This window comes from Gymnodraco acuticeps, unplaced genomic scaffold, assembly GCF_902827175.1.
Source record: "Gymnodraco acuticeps unplaced genomic scaffold, fGymAcu1.1, whole genome shotgun sequence".
NCBI lineage: Eukaryota > Metazoa > Chordata > Actinopteri > Perciformes > Bathydraconidae > Gymnodraco > Gymnodraco acuticeps.
Genome location: NW_022989843.1, coordinates 2,256,818 through 2,276,555, shown reverse-complemented (window position 1 = coordinate 2,276,555; position 19,738 = coordinate 2,256,818). Strand labels below are relative to the sequence as shown.

The 19,738-nt window shown below is 42.1% G+C and overlaps 1 protein-coding gene across 8 annotated transcripts in view; it reads left to right on the top strand.

Annotated features, from left to right (window-relative positions):
* Positions 1–19,738, top strand: part of LOC117560301 (rho guanine nucleotide exchange factor 28-like) — a 42,585-nt gene that overhangs the window by 17,707 nt on the left and 5,140 nt on the right. For 3 of the 8 annotated variants that reach the window (XM_034237167.1, XM_034237161.1, XM_034237159.1), the window contains exons 11-30: positions 7,231–7,352; positions 7,506–7,888; positions 8,513–8,687; positions 10,076–10,187; positions 10,390–10,470; positions 11,335–11,377; positions 12,308–12,397; positions 13,002–13,125; positions 13,890–14,034; positions 14,301–14,356; positions 15,224–15,281; positions 15,848–15,968; positions 16,560–16,690; positions 16,799–16,939; positions 17,304–17,554; positions 17,624–17,749; positions 17,839–17,956; positions 18,804–19,058; positions 19,144–19,220; positions 19,327–19,505. In XM_034237167.1, coding sequence (XP_034093058.1) covers positions 7,231–7,352; positions 7,506–7,888; positions 8,513–8,687; positions 10,076–10,187; positions 10,390–10,470; positions 11,335–11,377; positions 12,308–12,397; positions 13,002–13,125; positions 13,890–14,034; positions 14,301–14,356; positions 15,224–15,281; positions 15,848–15,968; positions 16,560–16,690; positions 16,799–16,939; positions 17,304–17,554; positions 17,624–17,749; positions 17,839–17,956; positions 18,804–19,058; positions 19,144–19,220; positions 19,327–19,505 — 2,788 coding nt within the window. Of the gene's footprint in view, positions 1–1,484; positions 1,764–7,230; positions 7,353–7,505; positions 7,889–8,512; positions 8,688–10,075; positions 10,188–10,389; positions 10,471–11,334; positions 11,378–12,307; positions 12,398–13,001; positions 13,126–13,889; positions 14,035–14,300; positions 14,357–15,223; positions 15,282–15,847; positions 15,969–16,559; positions 16,691–16,798; positions 16,940–17,303; positions 17,555–17,623; positions 17,750–17,838; positions 17,957–18,803; positions 19,059–19,143; positions 19,221–19,326; positions 19,506–19,738 lie in introns of those variants that run through there. The other 5 variants (XM_034237188.1, XM_034237194.1, XM_034237173.1 and 2 more) reach the window with 5 other exon arrangements.

Sequence of the window (19,738 nt, the reverse complement as noted above, 5' to 3'; positions counted from 1 at the left end):
AGTGAAAACAAATCTGAATGGGGGTTGCCAAGGCGGTGCTGAATGCAGTTTTCCAGCTTCTTGAGATCCCCAGGGAGAGCAGAGTAGAGGAGTGTGAGAATGGTGTGTGTGTGTGTATTAGTTGGAAAGAGAGAGCGCAAGAGAAAGGGATTTATGATATGGATAGTTTGGAAGGGTGACAACAGACGATGAGAGACATGCCAGCAACACTAACAAGAGTCTGTGACCCCGGCTGAGGGGTCTAATTGGAGAACGTAAAAAAGGATTAAACCTCACACAGACCCCACAAAGGCAGCATTAATGTTCACCAGTACAGTGCCAACACCCCTCCTCACACACACACACACACACACACACACACACACACACACACACACACACACACACACACACACACACACACACACACACACACACACACACACACACACACACACACACACACACACACACACACACACACACACACACACACACACACACACACACACCAGCACATACAGAAACTACTTTATAGTCGCAGTGTACCTCTGTTTCTGTCCTCTGCATATCTTCGTCCTACCAAACCCATTCTCATCCCCCTTTCTCGTTTGTTTTTTTATCACATTCCTTCATTGATGTGCATTTATAAACCCATGTTTGGCGTCTCCCAAAGTGCCATTGTCTGATTTGTCTCTTAAACCCGCTTCATTATCCCTTTCTGTCACATTTACCACCTCTAGCTAAACATACTTGTATCCCTGCTGCTGCCAATGGAGCACTGTACTCCTGCAAGAGGGGGAAAAGGAGGAGGAGGGGGGGGAAACCCAAAGAAAAAACAGCAGCGGCTCTCACTCCTGTCTCCATGGTGAGGCTGCTGACCTGGCAGACCGCCCCCTCCACACACTCCGAACCCCTTTCCCCCTCATTCTAGCTTTGACATGCTATAATATAGAAACAGAGAATGGAGTGATCGAGAAGGAATCTGTTCAGATGTGGCATCTGGCATATTCGGGGTGCACGTCTTGTACCTTGGAGTGTGGCGTCTCTCCGAGGCAATCATGAACTCACAGGCTTAATGATTCCTCCCGGGTCTGAGACTCACCTCCCCTAAGCTGTCTGCCCTCGTGTTTGTCTTCGCTGTAGGTTCTGAAGTCACTCTGTTTGACTTTGTCTCTCTCTGTTTCTCTCCCTCCTTCAGTCACTCTTTCCGGCAGTCAATACACTCCTCCCCCCTGCTCCTGTCAGCATGTGTTGATCTCTCTCCCTCTCCCCTGTACTCTGTTTGGTAGATGAGTGACTGGGGGGGCCAGAGGAAGACTTAGAGACTCAAATGTTGTTACAGATTTGAAGAGAGCAGTCAGGAAGATGGGACAAAGTTGTAGATAGTGAGAAAACTGTAGAAAGGATCAGAGGGAGAAGACAGAGTTGTGTCCCTGCTCTGTCAGACAGTTAGTGCAAAGTTGTCGAGGGGGAAGGGGTGGACCTTAGGGGGAGGGGTGACTGGGGGAGACAGAGGGGAACATGCTGGCTCACTGCTGAAGTGTCAGAGTGTCTACAGCGGGGCTCTGGAAAAAGGAGAGTGAACGCTGCAGCTAGTTCGCTGTCTCTGGGAAATGGATGTAAACTGAGGCACTGCTCATTTATTTATTAACACCTTGAGCCGTTTGGATAAAGATTACCTTGAAGATAGCAAATCATGGATTCTGACTCGGACTCTCCTTTCAACTACTCCTGGCCCTCTTTTCCTAAGATGAGGATGCGCAAGAAGACAGGCAAAAAAGGTAAGACTGAGAGGTACTGTAATCTACGGATGTGGAAATAACGAATTGATTTACAGATGTTTTTTCATCCTGTCACAGTGACTGTTTGCTCTTGGTTGTATGAGCCATTCATGTTGACACTTTCACCTTTGATTCAAAATGAGTCACAGTCCCTGCTATATAACTTGTCACAGTGTTTGACAGACATTAGATGCATGTGCGTTGATGTCATGAATAAAGCAGCTCACTTGAGCTCACACAGACTCTGCAGTTTTCCTCATTTCAGTTGCAACTCTTTTCTTAAAGCCACATCTGGTTAGATTGGCAAATGGAAGACTTTACCACAGGCTTTTCTCTGTGGAACAATACAGTTAAAATTAGACTGTTCCCATTACACATTATGTATTCACAGGGCCTCCTGTGCAGCAGCGAGACAATCGGAGTGAGATAACTGCATGTTTGCCGGTGATGTAACCTGATATCTGACAGTATGTTGGGGAATGTCAGATGTCCACTCGAAGCTGATTGAGTGGTTAGGGGCTTTCGACATCCTCACTCCACACTGTTGTGTGCGTATGGGAGCCCCCGCTGAGGAGTCGAGGCTTCATGTGACTACTGGGGTCTATGAAGTGCAAAAAGAAGGCCCAATGCTTAATTATGTAACTTCATATACCTCACTATACTCAGGCACCTGCAGTTGACGATCATTATCAGTTTGTGTTCATATGTCACTGAAGTGTCATTGGCGCTGATGTGAAATCACAGTTTATTGTCAATTCTTGAGAAACCAAAATCAAGTTAATCCTGGTACCTAAAGTTAGAAAACACATTTGTTGGGACAGCTGAAGTGTTTGCCAGAATAGTTAAACAGTTCATTGCTTGTATGCAAGTGACTAGAGTTTGTGTTTGTTAGAGGGAAGAGTGAGAGTGAAATCAAGTTACTCCCATGTATGTGTCATCATGGCTCGACTCCAGTGGTCTTTTTCCTCATCTTTCACAATAAAACTCTGCCAGATTATCTATGTTATTGCTTCTTAATTGTGATTGACTTCTGCACATTTTATAAACACTGCCTGTCTGTCTGTGCAATGCGGCTGAAGAGTAGAAAAGTGGCAATATAAAAAAACCTTTTTATAAACTGACCATATATTTTCATGTGGATTTCAAAAGTTTAAAATCTGAAATAAACAGCTCTGGTGTAAAGAGGCACCTGCGAAGTGAAGTGTGTGTTCAGGTGTTCGGAGCCACAAGTTTATTTCTCCACTCTTAAGGACTGATCGCTGTTCACTCTGAGTTTACCTCTTCCTGGATCTCTTGGGCCCAGTGACGCACTGAAATGTAAACAACTTGGGGAACACACAATGTGATGCTTGGACTGGGATGTTTGACTGCAGGTGTCATAACTCACAGTGGGTTTGTGGATATTGGTGGACAATTATTTTAATGATTTAAATGGCCCTCCATCAAATAATTAGCTCTCCCCTCTTATAAGGTATTACAGCTTTTTGTTTTGTTCTTTTAGGCTCTGCTTGTTATTTTACTCTGCTCCTAAGTTCTCCAAAGTGACAGTTGTTTAGCGTGGTGCTTATAAAGCGACTAACTTCATAAAAGACAAATGACCCCATTATACTCGTAATAAACAAGCCTAGGTGTTTACGCAATTAACATTTATGATTCTCTGTTAGTCTTGAACATTTTTGTTTTGCACACCAGCAGCCTCCAAAGTGGGTAAACCTTGAGAAAGAGCCCTTGTGACAGCCCAGCCTCCCCCCTCTCCATCCTGCCTTCCTCGATCTCTCTCTCCCAGGGGTGTGCATGGGTTGAAGGGTCACTTTCTGTGTTTAACTGCCCTGGTCTGGAAACCTGGCACTGACTGCTGTCTTTGTCTGGGACTCAGTAAAGCTCCAGCTCTCTCTCTTTCTCTTTGCTGCTGCTCCGGGCGCTGCTACTGTATAGGGTTGGCTCTCACTCGGGGACATGCTCTGAATATCACATCACTCCAAATATACCTTCTGTGAGCAAAATCCTATAGACTAAAGCCCCCATGCCCTGCTCCGCATTCCTTAAAACTCTTCTGAAATGGTAACATGCGTACAGCGACCTCCGTCCCAGCCATAAAGACAGCTTCTCTTGCAGAAAGATTGATTTTGTGCAGCTTTAACTTGTTAGAAATATGATCTCCGTGGTCGTCTGTTACTCCCCCAGTGAACCTATGTTAAACACAGTTCGCAGCGCCTGACAGTAATGTTCACTGAGGCTGTGTTTATGGGTCAGAGGTGTGTGAATGATCGGGCCTGTGGCAGCCAGCTGTGGCTTTGGACCTGGCCCAGAACCTTTCTGTTAAGCATGTCCGTCAAGTTCCTTAAGTGGGTTTATATGAAACTGTATCTGCTTTCAAACAGTGGTTTGACCCACATCCAGAATCTGACCTAGTCTCTTGATTTAATGTTGCAGTAAAACTAATCCTACAATACACAGTAGACGGTGTAACGTGACTTTGTGTCTGTGTTCGGGTTCAAATACAGTCAAATGTTTCCATGCGAAACTAAGAGGATCCAGAAGTAACAGAATAACAGGATGTTTTGTTCATGTTTTCCAATGTTTTCAGGCTGTTGTAAGTAACTTACATTACACTAATGATGCTGTTCTGGAGAGTCTTCATAACTCTTCGATTGATGTGGAGTGTGTTCTGTATCCTGCAGGGGTTCATGTTAAGTCTATATCTTCTCCATATCGTTTGTTGTGGATGGAACCGGACTCATCTGGTGTCCTCATCAATGTCTGCTTGAGTCCCTGTTGAGTCTCAGATTTATTGGACTCCCTGCCTACAGGAAGCACAGCCAATTGTTGGTCTGATTTACTTTTTTGCTCCCACTGCGGTGCCGGCAGCTTGGAAACTATGGATAAACTATGGATTCTTTTTTTAACGAGAGATGTTGAGTCTGGGTTTAATATCTGCTTGATGAGTTTAGGTGGAAACAGCGGTGCCAAAGACATGTTTTATCACCGCTGGCATTGTTTCAGGCATGGCTTGGCCAGGGTAAGAAGAGACTGTCATTAGGAACTTAATAATATAACTGAGCTAATGAGGATGCCTCCTCGGATTATTGTGAGGAGTGCTGCACGATTTCTACCAGTTGCTTATGTAATGAGAAGTTCATTTTTTCCAGTGGATGCTTTGCACATTGTTAACTCTCATTTATAATGCTGTTAAACCCTTAAAACACTGAAATGTATTGCAATCCATATCTTAGTATTTTTTTTAAGTCAATGATCAAAACTACAAAAGAATTACACAAAGTTAAAATAAACTAGATACAATCCCTTCAGTAATTCAAATGATTAGGTTAACAGTACTGATACATTAATAAACTGTTATAAATGGTACAATAAGCGTGTGCAAGTTAGTGCCTTGAATTTTGTGATGTAGGTTTCTTAGTCCTCTTCATTAGGGCCAGGTGTGCTTATAAATACATTATCATTATTGCAGATGGAGCCTCCCAATTGTCAGGGATACAGATGTTTAAATTCTCCTTTTAACTAACTGTTAAAACTAACTAACTTTATCTTAGCATTTAAACAACTCTTAGTCGATGTTGGCGTTACATTTTTCTTTCAGAGTTCATGTTTGATCTTTAAACAGCAGTTGATACAGCGTCACACCTGAAGCTCCGAATAGTTGCTGTTATGGAGCTGCTGTTCTAAAACCTTAATTTTCAGTAGTTTATTGCTGGTTTAAATCTTATATTCAATTCCACATTTAGTTTTATTTAGGACAGAGTTAATGTTTTTTAATTAAAAAAAACAAATGCCTATATAAAGAGGTACAGTACTGCACCATCAGTGTCTGATTTATTAAAACAACAACCTTGTAACTGAGAAACACTTAAATGCTACATTTCAAATGTTTACAATCCATCACTAAATTCATGGCAAACCAATTTTAACATCATGCAATAACGCTAAGACGACATTAGTTGCATTGAACTGATCTTTTTAATAAGTTGTACTTACAATGTAGTGAGAAACATGGGCTTGAGCTTCACTGAGGAGCTTTGTCATTCTGACAGGGAGGCAACTACAGTTATTACACTTTGCGTTTTGAGATATGTGTAACTCTGTTCATATAAAACCCACACTGCTCAAACTTCGTAACTTTTCCTAAAATTGGTATATTTGTATATTTATTTATTTTGGGGCTATGGGAATGAAGAGAAACAAAAATATGAGCATTTTATGAGCATGGGATTTTGACCATGATTTGATAAGCAGGCATTAACTAGAACTAGCTAGATCTGATAGATTTGGACATAAACACGAGTGAAGTCACGCGAGAGAGATCAGATCAGCTGCTGCTGACGGAGAACACGCAGCTCTGCATGATCACAGCTCCGCCGCTGTGACAGATTGTTGAGCCGAGCAAAATACACTAAGAGTTAGACCTAACACACTTAGCTAGTTTATCTACTCTGGGACTAGCTAAACTAGTTATATATATATAATATATTTATTCTTTACTGTCGGGTCACTTATTACAGGTTCAGCGAGCTGCATGAGACTGACGGGCTGTCAGGAGAAGGAGAGGAAAAGAGAGCACCCCGTTTATTTTTCCCATTTTATTATCCAGAATGACTGTATACCTTTGAATAAAGTAGTTCATCTACTATTAGTAGTTTGTTTAAATGCATTAATTATGTTTTGTTTTTTTCATTATCATAAAATGAATCTCATGTACCCCCTGCAGTTCTCCAACGTACCCCTAGGGGTCCGCGTACCCCCATTTGAGAACCACTGCTTTATACTATATACTGTATAGTGCCAATCATATGTATGGACTTTACATTTAGTTTAACATTTAATTGATATATGAGTTTAATTTATGTATTAACCATCTCTGCAAATTGATTCACTGTAAGAATTATTGTTTGTGAATAATTTCATTGTCCAATTAGGCTAAAACAATAGTTAGCTGTGTTGAATGAAAGCCATCAAAGGTTTGTTGTAATGAGTTCTGTGGCAAGTGACCTACAGCCTACCTGTAGGTTGTTTTGGAACCTGAAACACTTTCCAAGAAGTTGTGTTGTGGAGGAGCTGTGTTTGGTCCAGAGCAGCGTCCCAGAGGGGGCCGTGTGTGTTTTGAGAGCAGGACTGTTTCCCCCTGCTTAAAAAGCACAAGCAGGCTGCTGCTCACAGTGCCTCTACTGTGTTGAAAGGGTTCCTCTCAATGCTACTGTGTGCTCACCGGGAGTTATTTCCACTCTCTGGCTATCGAAGGCAGGGTGGGGAGGAAACATGCCAACAGATGACCGCTCACAACTCCATGCACACCCATTCACGTGTGTGTGCAAAGAGAGAAGCACACTCTTAAGGGACAATGTCATGCAACTGCCCAGGATGTCTATTTACTTCCTGTGTTTGTGAGAAAGTTCCTTGGTGTTGCTATGGAAACCAAATATAATATTGAAAAATCCCCTCTCTCTCTCTGTAGAGAAAAGCCAGTCCATAGGGGAGAGCCCAGCCCGCTCCCCCACTATGGCTGCTGCCGCCAGACTGTCAGCGATGATACATGGCAAAGACAGGGTGTACGCTAACGCCATGCTGGTGGACCAGGTGAGTGGCCTGTTTCTTTCTAAGTAGTGTTTATACAGAGATGTACATCAGTTATATAGTTTATGACGTTATGTCATGAACTGGTTTATGATGTCAAATGTTGCATTACAGGAGCTACAGATCAGCCTTCACTTACTCACTTTTCTGTTTTAGGTGGATGAAGCTGACATTAAATACCGCTCTCCCGGGGAGGAGGAAGGGAGCCCTGCGCCACATCTTGGCAGCCCGTGCTGGGACCCCTTCTCCATGACCCTCCCTGACTCAGGGAACTGTTCCCAAAACCGGCACTCGTCCTCACCCCATAATGAGGAGAGGGGAATTCAAGGCCCTGGCCTGGAGAATCACAGGGAGCCATCCCCTCGCATGTCTCCCCCATGTCCCTTTGCTTCCTCCCCGTCTTTTCCTTCCTCCCCCCTGGCTTCCGCCTTCCGTATGTTCGAGGGAGCGCAGAGGCGTCAGACGCAGCCCGGTCTGCCAGTTTCTCCTGCTTTGAACCGCAGAGGATGCAGCTTGACCGAGACGAGCCGGGGCCTGAGGTAGGACGCTACTTAAAGTGTGAGCTATTATATTTAATTGCATAATTTTAAAATGTGACTGCCCTTTCAACTGGATGAGTTACGTTGAAATTCGAGAACAAACAAGCTTTATAAGGGGATTCCTTGATATATGGAACAATAAAATCATGTTGTTATTTTCCTGTAACTAACCCATTCTTACAAAGTATCTATCATCATTTCAGCAAAATACTTTCATGAGCTTTTTAGCAGTAATTGTAGTCTGTGAAGGTGCGGAAAGTGACAGGAAGCCAGGACACAATTGAGCTGTTTGTGTGTTGAAGTTGCTAAACATTCCATCCAGTTTCCTCTGGAGTGCTGCAGGATCTTCTCTGTGAGCACTGACACTGGAAAGCAGTTCAAAACCTGATTAAAGATTGTACTATGATCAAGATCATCTGCGCCTATCTGTGCAACACTGTGACATCATCATAGATCTGAACAAAGTGTTATATCTTAAACTGTACCATAGGAAGCCTTTTGCCTAATCCTGTTGAAAGATGTAGCAAAGATCTTTCACTGAATGTTGTGTGTGTGTGTGTGTGTGTGTGTGTGTGTGTGTGTGTGTGTGTGTGTGTTTGTGTGTGTGTGTGTGTGTTAAAACAGTCCCAGTTTGGAGTGTGACAGTGGAGAAGAAGACATACTGGGATATTCCTACCCCTGCTCGTCTGTAAAGAAGCAGTCCATCCTGCGTTCCAGCTCAGGAGAGGAGAGGGACTCTTTCGACACATCACCAGACTTTAACCGCACGCTCTCTGACAGCACAGACACGTCCGCTAAGGTACACCATCACTAAACATGTAGTATTACACATCCAACAACAGTGTTTCTCTCCATGCATGGGAAATCACGGGTGGGCAGAGACAGGCCAACTGCAAAACTAACCCTCCTACTAAAACACTGCCTTTATGACTTAATTACCATCTAAACCAGGGGTGGGGAACCTCCGGCCTCCGGGCCGTATATGGCCCGCGAGACAATTTGGTACGGCCCTCGAGTCATCACGTGGTATATGTCTCGACTGACAGGGGCAGTTCTGATGGAGAGAATCAGAACGTGGCTCCGGCACTTCAGAAATTGCAGTACCCATAAGGAGCCGTACACATGCCGCAGTTTCTGCGTGTCTGTGTCTTTAGTTGAAAGCCCAGTGGCGATCTGTTCATCTGTCACACTGATCATACAGTCAATAACTTTGTTGTTATTAGCATCTGGTTAGCTAGCTATGCTAACGAATATAAGAAGCTTTTTCTACAACCAGTGAGGTAAAGGCACATCTTGATCATTATAGTTGTAAAAAAAATAAGAGAATAAAGTAAACAGGTACAAAATACTATATGACAGTAAAAAAGTTGTTATTAATAAACAAGAATACAGTTTGAAAGGAGAGTGATTTGTAAAATATTCATAGATCTCCTAGTGTTGCTCTCAAAGTGCACCAGATTGATGCTTTTAACTTCAACATTTAAAAAAAAATCTTCCATAGGGAGCATGCCCCCGGACCCCCCTAGAGGAGGTTAGGTTCCCCCCCCCACTTAAATCATGTCCACATGGATAGGAAACTAAATACATTTGCACACATTTTGTGTCCATATCTTTCTGTTTTGGTGGTCACGCCACACCGTGCACGTGCATGCATGCGCGAGTCATGGAGAGATATCTGGGTTAAGAGGTTGCTTTTTCTTTGTACAGAATGAAATGAATGGGCTGTGATTTTTAAGCAGAGGTCAATAATTTGTACGGCCCTCTGAGGATATTGTAAAAATTGAAATGGCCCTTGAGAGGAAAAAGGTTCCCCACCCCTGCTCTAAACAATACACTTTAAAGTTTTTGTTTATTCTTACTGATAGACTACTTCTATAAACACAATCAATTGCTCAAGAGGCATGATACAGTTTGACTTTCTTTCATTTAATTATCATTATTATTATTAAACCATTTTTAGCAGCAGGTTTTATTCTCTTCAATATAAAAAGCACACTAAAACACTAAAAACGAAGTTAATGCAATGTATCAGACACGACCTGCCCTACAATCATCAGTAGATCATCTCTGTCTGTCAACAGCTCAATAATGTGAACAAAAAGGTCAGACAAATTGAGTTGATCTGTTCACAGAAATGAACCTGCAAACGTTTGCTTACTCATCTATCTGATCCTCTTCCTCGCCCAGAACCCAGAGAAAGCCGAAGTTCGCCTGCGCTCCTACTCCTACTCCTCCCCCAAAGCGAAGCCGTCACGGCCTCTGCTAAACCGAGACGCAACCATCACTGACCTGGCAGAAGGTGAGTGACCTTTGACCCCTCTGCCCTGTAACCTCTCTGTTCCCTGGAGCCAGCTGAACGGACACATGTGCCACATGTCTAACCGGGAGGGGGGGACCAGACAGGTGTCATAAATCAACTGAACCTCTATAAAGTACATGTGTGTTTAATGTCAGCTCCAGTACTCGTGTGCAGCATTAAGGCCATGCTTTGTCCTGTGTAGATGGTGCATTCAGCAGCAGTGGTCGTTCTCTACTTCAAGCTTTATCTCTCTCTAAATCCTTCTCTCGTCTCAACCAAGTTAGTAAGTACAAGGGCCGCTTCAAACGGCCCACGCTGCTGGGTGGCTGCTGAAAACATTACAGTGTGTCTTTCTGCTCTTTCTGGTTAACCGTGGGATTAACTTGTGATCATCAAAAGCTACAGGATTAAAAGGCATATCTTGTATATTTAAACTTCTCATGACCCAGTGTAATTAAAAGTGTATTTATGCAAGATTGAGCAAAATGATTGAATTACACTGGTTTGTTTGGTGGAACCAAATACTTTTCTAAGTTTTGATTTCACACAATTTTCAAAACAATGATGTTTCTCATTGTGGCCCAAATTGTGCAGCCCCTTATCTGTGGTGAGATGTAGTTTCTATTGGCAGGTTCAGCAGTCACACTGTTCAATCCACAAACCACTCTCAGAGAAAACATTCAATTATTAATATTTTCAATATTTTTCGCTAAAAGATCAACACTTTTAATATCCTGGGGCTTTGGAAAGATAATTCTCCATGTAACTCTTATTAATCATTCTAAGGATTTGTTTTCTACTCAATGAATCAACAACTTTATTAATCCCGCAACAGGCAATTGGTTATGAAGTGAGTGATCCGCTCTGCTTCCACGTTGGTACATATTGTGTTTCTATCTTTGTTTGGATTTTCCATCTTTGGTGTATTCTGGGTTTGGACTAAGAATAACCTCTTTGGTCTTTCTCTGTAGGCGTTTGCTGGATCCAGACTGTTTCAGGGATTCTTGTATTTGCTTCTAACATAATTCTAATTGGATGATGTTTTATAACACCCTGGGCTAATTCACTTAACACCTACACTGCTGTCTTCTTATTCAGAGGCATTTTTGGATACTCATTTGCCTGTCCTTGTTTCTCTACCTTACAGAGCAGAGAGCATTCACCCTGACTGAGACTACCAGAGAACAGAGGTAAAACCACAGTGTGTTATTTCAGGAGTTAAGGGGCAAGCCACCCATTACTTTGTTCTTCCTCCCTCTTTAGTGTCGACCAGCAGTTAGAGATTGGCCAAAATGTGCCTACACATGTTTATGTGTGCGTTTTGATGTGTATGTGTATCTCCGGTATTAAACCTGTGGTCGGGGTCTGAGTGCGCAGGATGTGACATACTTCCTGTTTCAAGGCAGAGGCCAGAATACACTCTGATTGCAACCTCAAAATAACCCTGAGTAAACAGCAAAACTCGCCCGCACTCCAGGCCTCAGAAACATTTCCAAAACACCTCAGCGATCCTGAATGTGCAGTATGTTCACATTGTAGTATGTGTTTGGGATTTAACAGGAATACTACATTTGCTTTACAATCCTACCATTTGACCCATTTGCTTATTTTGTTTTCATTTCATAAAAAACACAATCCATATTCATTTTTGTTTCATCTCACTGCCTCATAAATGTATCATGCGCTAATACATTTTGTTTGATAATTGCCATGCTTTGCTAACAGAGGAAACATTTTAGAAGATCACATTAGGCAATTTGATTATCATATTACATCACAGCATTATTGTATTAGAAAAGATCATATTAATACAACAATATCCACAACACCAGCCTTATCAGACACTAACTATGTATTTCCTTCATAAAATGACAATACATTCAATGTTAACAAAATGTGGATGTTTCCACTGGATAAAACATTCTGATGTTTACTAAATCCGTATGTTTCACAAACATCCATACGACTCTCACGTGTAGTCATTTGACTTTCCATACAGCTTTATTTGACCCAGAAATGCTTTGTAGGCTCATCATAGAAGCCACGCATATGTTAACATTGTGAGTCTCCTGACGAGCCGAGCACATCGACCCGCTCTGAGGTGTGTTATATCCATGCAGGATTTTGGGTTTCCGTAAGCGGGCCCAGTCAGCCGAGGAGGAGAGCAGCGCTTCGCTCCAACACCTCACCCTCACAGAGTTCCTCAAAGAGTACGTTGTCACCAGAACGCCCTCACAGCCATGCATGTGTGGCTTAACTCATCCTAACCCCGCCGTTAAACTATTCCCCGACGCAACCTATTAACCACATGGATTCTTTGATATCTGATCTGATATGTGAATCCTCAGAAGTACATGACATTAACTTCTTGTATGTCATGTTTCACTTTATGTTTGCTGTGACATTGCATGTTTCTCTTCTTTACGTTGTGTCACCTTTCAGACAAAATGTGTAATGTTACTAGTACACTAGTAATGTTTAAATAGTTGACACATTATTAATTGCATCTTGTCAAGGTCATACTATAAATAGCATCCACTAGAGTCCATAGAGATTTGCAAGCATGCCAAGCATGTTGTTAAGAGTAATAGTATGTCGACCCGTGGTCCTGGAACACTGTCTGGACAGTCTTTTGTTCCAGCATGACACCAATGTACCAGATTATTTACCTCTACCTAGTATATTAAAGCTACAAAAAGAACGAGTTGTTTTATAAAGAGTGTGCATGTTGGGCATGAATGCCGCAGTCTTTTATAGGCAACATGATGGTAGAGGTTGTGATGCATGCTCACTGAAATGTTCACACTGACACAGGATCGAAGATGAGGAGTGGGATAAATACATAATCCCATCAAAGGTCGAGTCAGAGAAGTACAAAGTCAGCCGGACCTTCAGCTTCCTCAAGAGCAGGATGTCCAGCACTCGGAACAAAACCAAGGTGAGGCGACACAGTGGAAGATGGGATTCCTGCTGGCTAAGATTAAAAATGCCATCAGTTAAACTTTCCTTGAAAAAGTAGTAAAAGTAGGAAGGCCTCCCAGAGTACTGCAGTAAAAGGTTTAACACCTCTCAGACAGGCCAGGTCAGAATTCCTCTGCTGGGGAGCCGTTGTCTGTGTGCGGTGCCTTTATTTGGCCATGGAGAAAATTCCCTCTCCTCAGGTCTTAGCAACGGGACACAGTGAAAATATCCTCTTACATAATGCGTATACCCCCCCTCCAGCCAGCATTAGGAGCCAAAACACATTCCATAGTACGCTTTCAATCTTATTAACACGTGTGTGTGTATCCAAGAATATTTTTCCATGTATGTACGAAGACATGTGATGCACACAAAAAGTCAACAAACAAACATACACTTTCAGACTTCCTGGTCAAGTTGATAAGAAAATAAACAGAGCACTATCACACACATGCACAGAGGAATTCCCCTAATGCCCCTCTAAGGATAGAGCACCACCAAAGCAGACGTCCCCATGGACTTTAATAAACTAAACATAAATGCTCACTCGGGGGCCTCTTTATCTCAGCTAACTCCACGTTAACAGGTGCTTTTCAGCCAGAAGATGACCGCTCTATGTCTCCTTGTGCCTGCTGCTCAAGTCTTGTTATTTCTACTCTGGTTGTTTGCATGGTATTGTTGGATTATCTGCAGTTAATGTCAGCTGTATGATGTTTAAAGTATTTCTGACTTTTGTTTTAGGTGAAGGGGAAAGAGGTGAAGGAGGGAAAGGAGAAGCCAGGAGCGGCTAACGGACACCAGTTTGTTCCTGTGTCTCCCTCCGGTCCCGCTCTCTGTGTGGCCTGTGAAAAGTCTGTTTCTGGGAAGGAGCTGCTGCAGTGCTCCAGTAAGTATTGTACTGTCAGTACTGTTGTTGTTTTACGTCCTGTGGTGGCTGAACTGTTTAGAGTTTGAGTAAATCTCTTCGCGCATGCTGCCTTGATGTTCTGTTTAGCAGAAGTAAGTCTTCTTCCTCTCACAACGTAAGCATTGATCATGAGGAGCATCCCGATTTGACAGCCATCTGGACTCTGAGTCCAGAGATGTGGTAATTTTGTTTATTATCAGTTAACTGATGAAATTAACTGGGATTTCATTTGTGTTTGCCTGCAGGCTGTTTCCTGAATGTCCATAAAAGCTGTCGAGAGTCTGTTGCCGCCTGCGGAAAGGTAACCACTAACAAAACACATTTCATTTCATCTCAAAACCCAAAAGCAAAAATAATGAATTATTAAAAATAGTTGAATTGAAAACACATCCTCTTCAACAACAGTTTTGTAATTTTAAGGTTTTCTTTTTTTGTATTAGTCTTTTTTTTTATACGTCTAATTATTTCATTGTAGTGTACAATAATCGATGCCATTTCATTTACATCGCAGTATCACAGTACACTCATCACTCAATTTTAAGGTATTTGCAAGAATGACAAGAGTTGTAAGTAAGCTTATTTGTAGATGTTGCGTGATTTTAATTCCCAATTTATCAAATCAAAATCTGGAAGTGCAAAACTAAGTGCAGTACCCATTTTAAATATTTAAAATCGGGTTGTGTTTACATATGGCTACTAGCTTGCAGACTGAATCAAATGATATCACATACTGTATCCGTCCAAATTGTTATGGCCAATTTTACAAATCTGAAACTGTGTACCGGCCATGTCCAATAATCTGAGACGCGTGCTGTGTGGCAGCAACCTCCGAGGGTCAATTCAAGCTTTTGTTGCAGGTCATTCCCTCTGTCTCCCTGTGTTTCCTGTCACACTCTGCTGTATGTCTTTAAAGGCAAAATACCAAGAAAAATAAATATATACTGAAGTAGAGGCAGACTTAGAGGAAGGAAAAATACATTCCAACACCTAGTGACAAAGGAACTCCTGGAATGTGTCTCAAACTGAAGATGTAAAACAACACTATGTCGGGTTTAATGGTTTTGTTTGGGTATGAATTGACTGCATTTGTTGTGTTGCAACTACAACAACTTAATATTCCAAGCACACTATGATTTACAACTTTCGATATGATCATGTGTTTCCTCAGAAGCCACAGGAGAGGAATGCAATGCTGATGAAAAGCAAGACCATGTCTCTCCCAAACAGTGAGTCAGAAATGACAGCATGCCCCCCCCCCCCCCCCCCCCCCCCCCCCCCTTCCATAGCGTCCTCCTTTGGTCTTTGATTCAGTTTGTACCTGTCCTCCCTTGTTTCTTCTGTAGTAGATTAAGAAAGCCATTGCCCCCACTCTCCCCTCTTCCCTGCTGTTCTTTCCCTGGTTAGAAGACAACAAGTTAAATTGTAATCTAGCTCAGTGGGGGATCTGGCTTTTGAGTGTTTCTCTTGCATTGACAGGATTATGTTATTCCTGAAAGTAGAACGCTGTGTTTTACCTGTCTGAATGTTTGATGTCTGACCAAAGTGTCAAGGACAAAGACAAACAGCTTCCATTCCATTACAACAATATTGTCTCAGCTGTAGCCCGTATGCCAAGTTCAACATTGAAAGATGAGGACCTCTCCACAGCTTTATAATGTTGTAACTGTTATATTCAGTGATACATCCATGATGAAATTAAGTATTGTCTTTTTTGTATGGTATTTGTGTAATGGGAAACATCTGAGGTGTGATTGATTCCTCTTCCTGCTTTTTTTCCTGGTCTCTCTTTCAGACTCTGTGAAAGAAAACTCTCAAGCTTTCTCCTCTTCCTCTACACTTCCCACCACAACCAGAGAGAGGAGAGAAACAGTCGCCCCTCTCTCCAAAAGCCTCTCCATCTCTATAGACACCAGGTAGGATTGTTAACACTATACATTAAAATATCCAACATCCATATTAATGTGGATCTAATCCACCAAAATGAATTCATTAAATATACATTTCAGTGGGCTGAAATGTATATTTAATGCATATAATGCGTATAAAAAATGTATAATAATAATAAACTTCATTTTTATAGCAACTTTCATGCTTGACGCAGCCCAAAGTGCCTTACAGAGTGACAGAAAATGACAATAAAAAGTGAGGGAAATAATTAAAAATAAGGTATAAACAAACAGTTATATCACTGAACCATCAAACAATAAAACATGAACAGTTATACTACTCAAAAATGACAATTCCCCAAATTATAAGCCAAATTAAAAACATAGGTCTTTAATTTACTTAAAAAAATTCCAATTGAGGAATTGCTGTTCTCCACCTCAATTGGAATTTAGGGAAACACTGAATACTTCCACAGCTTTCCACAACATATCAGCGAGGTTCGTCTTCAGTCCCCAAATGCTGAAGAACTCATTGGTGAAATACAGTAGTAAATCAAACTAAGCTTGCAATCATGCCCCCCATTGGAAACCTTATGAAACGTATGTTGCTCTGTACAGGCGGCTGAGTGATGCAGCAGGGGCTGACGCTGAGTGCAGTGTGACAGCTTGCATCAACAACTCGTTGTCTGATGAAGGAACACCTGTCACTGCGAATCCCCCGCCAACCGAACCGCCAATCACCACACAGGGTGAGAAGGACAAGCCTGCATCATTACTTGTCACACATAACATCGAGAATAACTCTGTGGATTGTGATGTTTTTTAAATGACATTGCTCCTGATTTGTGTCCCTGCAGATGTTGATGCTCCTCCTCTAATGAGCGACCTGTCAGCTGAGCTGCTGGGGCTGGATGTGGAGTCCTGGAGTCTGGCCGTCAGTAAGGAGTTCTGCAGGCCGCTCGACAGGCGCACCACTAAGCGACAGGATGTTATTTATGGTGTGACATTTCTTCCTAATAAAGAATTTCATATACGCGTTATCATCTGTGCATGTATTTTTAAAGATGGTATTTTTTACTGTTAGTCAAACCTAACAGGGTGGAGCTCTAGAATCTCAACAGAGAGGACTTCATTGGAATTGATATAACATTGCATTAATACATAAGTACAAATGATGTACACTGTGGTTTAAGTTGGAAGCCCACAAAACGTTAGATTCATATTTATATATGTTTTTCCAGGATAATTGTTTGGAAATGATTTACTCAAGCAATTATAAGGCCATTCTCACATCTTGTTGTTTCACTTGAATTCAGCAAATCATTAGTTTACATAAGTTATTCCATCATCACTCCGATACAGAGCTGATGCAGACCGAGCTGCACCACATCCAGACGCTGACGGTCATGTCCGAGGTGTTCAGGAGAGGCATGCTGGAGGAGCTGCAGCTGGACCTGGACTGCGTGGCCCGGATCTTTCCCTGCCTGGACCCCCTGCTGCTTTTTCACAAAAACCTCTTCGGAGCCTTGCAGGAACGCAGACAAGCTGCAACGCAACCTGAGAACCCCCGGAATTACCTCATCCATCACATTGGAGATATTCTGCTTCAGCAGGTTGGTCAAGATGGATTCATGTACTTTAACACAGTTTCTAAAGTTAACCTCTAATGAACTCTTTCTCAGTTCTCAGAGGAAAACGCTGAGAAGATGAAGCAGGTGTACGGAGAGTTCTGCAGCCATCACACCGATGCCGTCAATGTTTTCAAAGAGCTGCAGCAGCAAAACAAAAAACTGCAAAACTTTGTCAAAGTAAGCTCCTGCGTTCTGCAAAAAAGGAGAGTAAAACAAAACATTGGATTGCGAATGTACTAATTTGGTGTTAACCTCTCTGCTCACAGCAACAGAGCAATAACACTCTGGTCCGGCGGAGAGAGGTGCCAGAATTTATCCTGCTGGTCACTCAGCGCATCACCAAGTACCCTGTCCTGCTGGAGAGGATATTACATTACACTCAGGGTACGTCAGCTCTACTTTGTCCTTCACAAAACCAACACATGTGCAACTCTTACATTGTTTTGCTCTTGCAGAGGAAAGTGTCTCAAAATCCAAGTATTTGCTGTAACAATGCATATTTCAGGCCAGTCCAGAAGTAGTTTTGCTTGACAATGACATGAGTGTCATACTGCAAAAAGGGAGGATATTTTACAAATCAGATTGCCCTCTTTTTTTTAGTGCTAGCTGATGTTTCTGTTTTTAAAAGCCTGTTTGAGAGATATTTTCTTTCCATGACTAAATGAATGGATGAAACACTCAATCCTATCTGTATATCGGTTGTGTCTTCCTGGTCGAATGTACTTATTGTAAGTCGCTTTGGACAAAAGTGTCAGCTAAATGCAATGTAATGTAATATTTGATATGTAATCAGAGAGCTAACCTCTACTGAACATTTCTCTATATATACACATCTATGAATAAAGAGGAAATAAGATGTACTTTATTAATCCCATTTCTTTTGTTCCAGCAGCATAAAACAAAACAAGGCATTGCATAATAACAATTCTAAAATAGAAACATCTCAAAATAGAAAAATAAATAGAAATAAACCAGCATTAGAGAGTAAGAAGAAATACACAGCTGACCGTGAAGCTAAACAAATCTATAAACTGTCTGACAAATAAAAAGTCTATTGAAGGACCAATTCTCTGTCAACACAATATAAGCTGGCTTTGCTTTGTGAGAACTATATAAGAAGCCACAATGTATATTTTAACAAATTATTTCACCTTCTGCCTCTTTGAGCAACTGTATTTTGTACAGGGTCAAATATTATTTTAATGTGACCCTTCCATGAACTCTTTCTCAGAGGGAGGTCAGGAGCACTCTGACCTGTCGAGAGCCCTGGCTCAGATCCGCGACATCATCGCTGCGGTGGACCTCACTGTGAATAAGTATGAAAGGTGTCAGGAGATGCAGGAAGTGCTGGCCCGGCTGGAGAACAAGAGCTTCGCCAAGCTAAAGAACGACAAGGTGTTTCGCAAACAGGATCTGCATAGCAAACACAGGGAGCTGCATTATAAAGGGCTGGTCTTCTGGAAGACTGCCACCGGGCGTCTGAAAGGTGTGTGTGAGATCATCTGTGCCACAAAACCTTCTTAGTTTAACAGACAACCATCCTTCATTTATTTCTACTTCTCTGTTTTCAGATACTTTGGCTCTGCTGCTCACAGACGTTCTGGTTTTCCTTCAAGAGAAAGATCAACGTTTGGTATTTGCTGCCGTGGTAAGCCTTGACTTGTAGAACTCTTTGAAATGAAAAACATGATCCTGCTGCCTATACAGTTCTGTTCCTCCATTTACCGTCTTCATGGTTTTATCTGCTCCTCCAGGACCAGAAGCCTCCTGTAATCCCTTTGCAGAAGCTCATTGTTAGAGAAGTAGCCAATGAGGAGAGAGGAATGTTCCTCATCTCCGCCTCCTCAGTGGGACCAGAGATGTATGAAGTTCACACCACCACTAGAGACGAGAGGAATGCATGGATGAGACACATACGAAAAGCTGTAGAGAGGTGTGTGTGCGTACGTCAAGTTTACAGTGTGTCTTTGTTCAGGTATGCGAATTTTTGAAATTCTACTTAGAATCTCTGTGTGTGTGTGTGTGTGTGTGTGTGTGTGTGTGTGTGTGTGTGTGTGTGTGTGTGTGTGTGTGTGTGTGTGTGTGTGTGTGTGTGTGTGTGTGTGTGTGTGTGTGTGTGTGTGTGTGTGTGTGTGTGTTACTCATTATCTAACCTACTGGTTTATC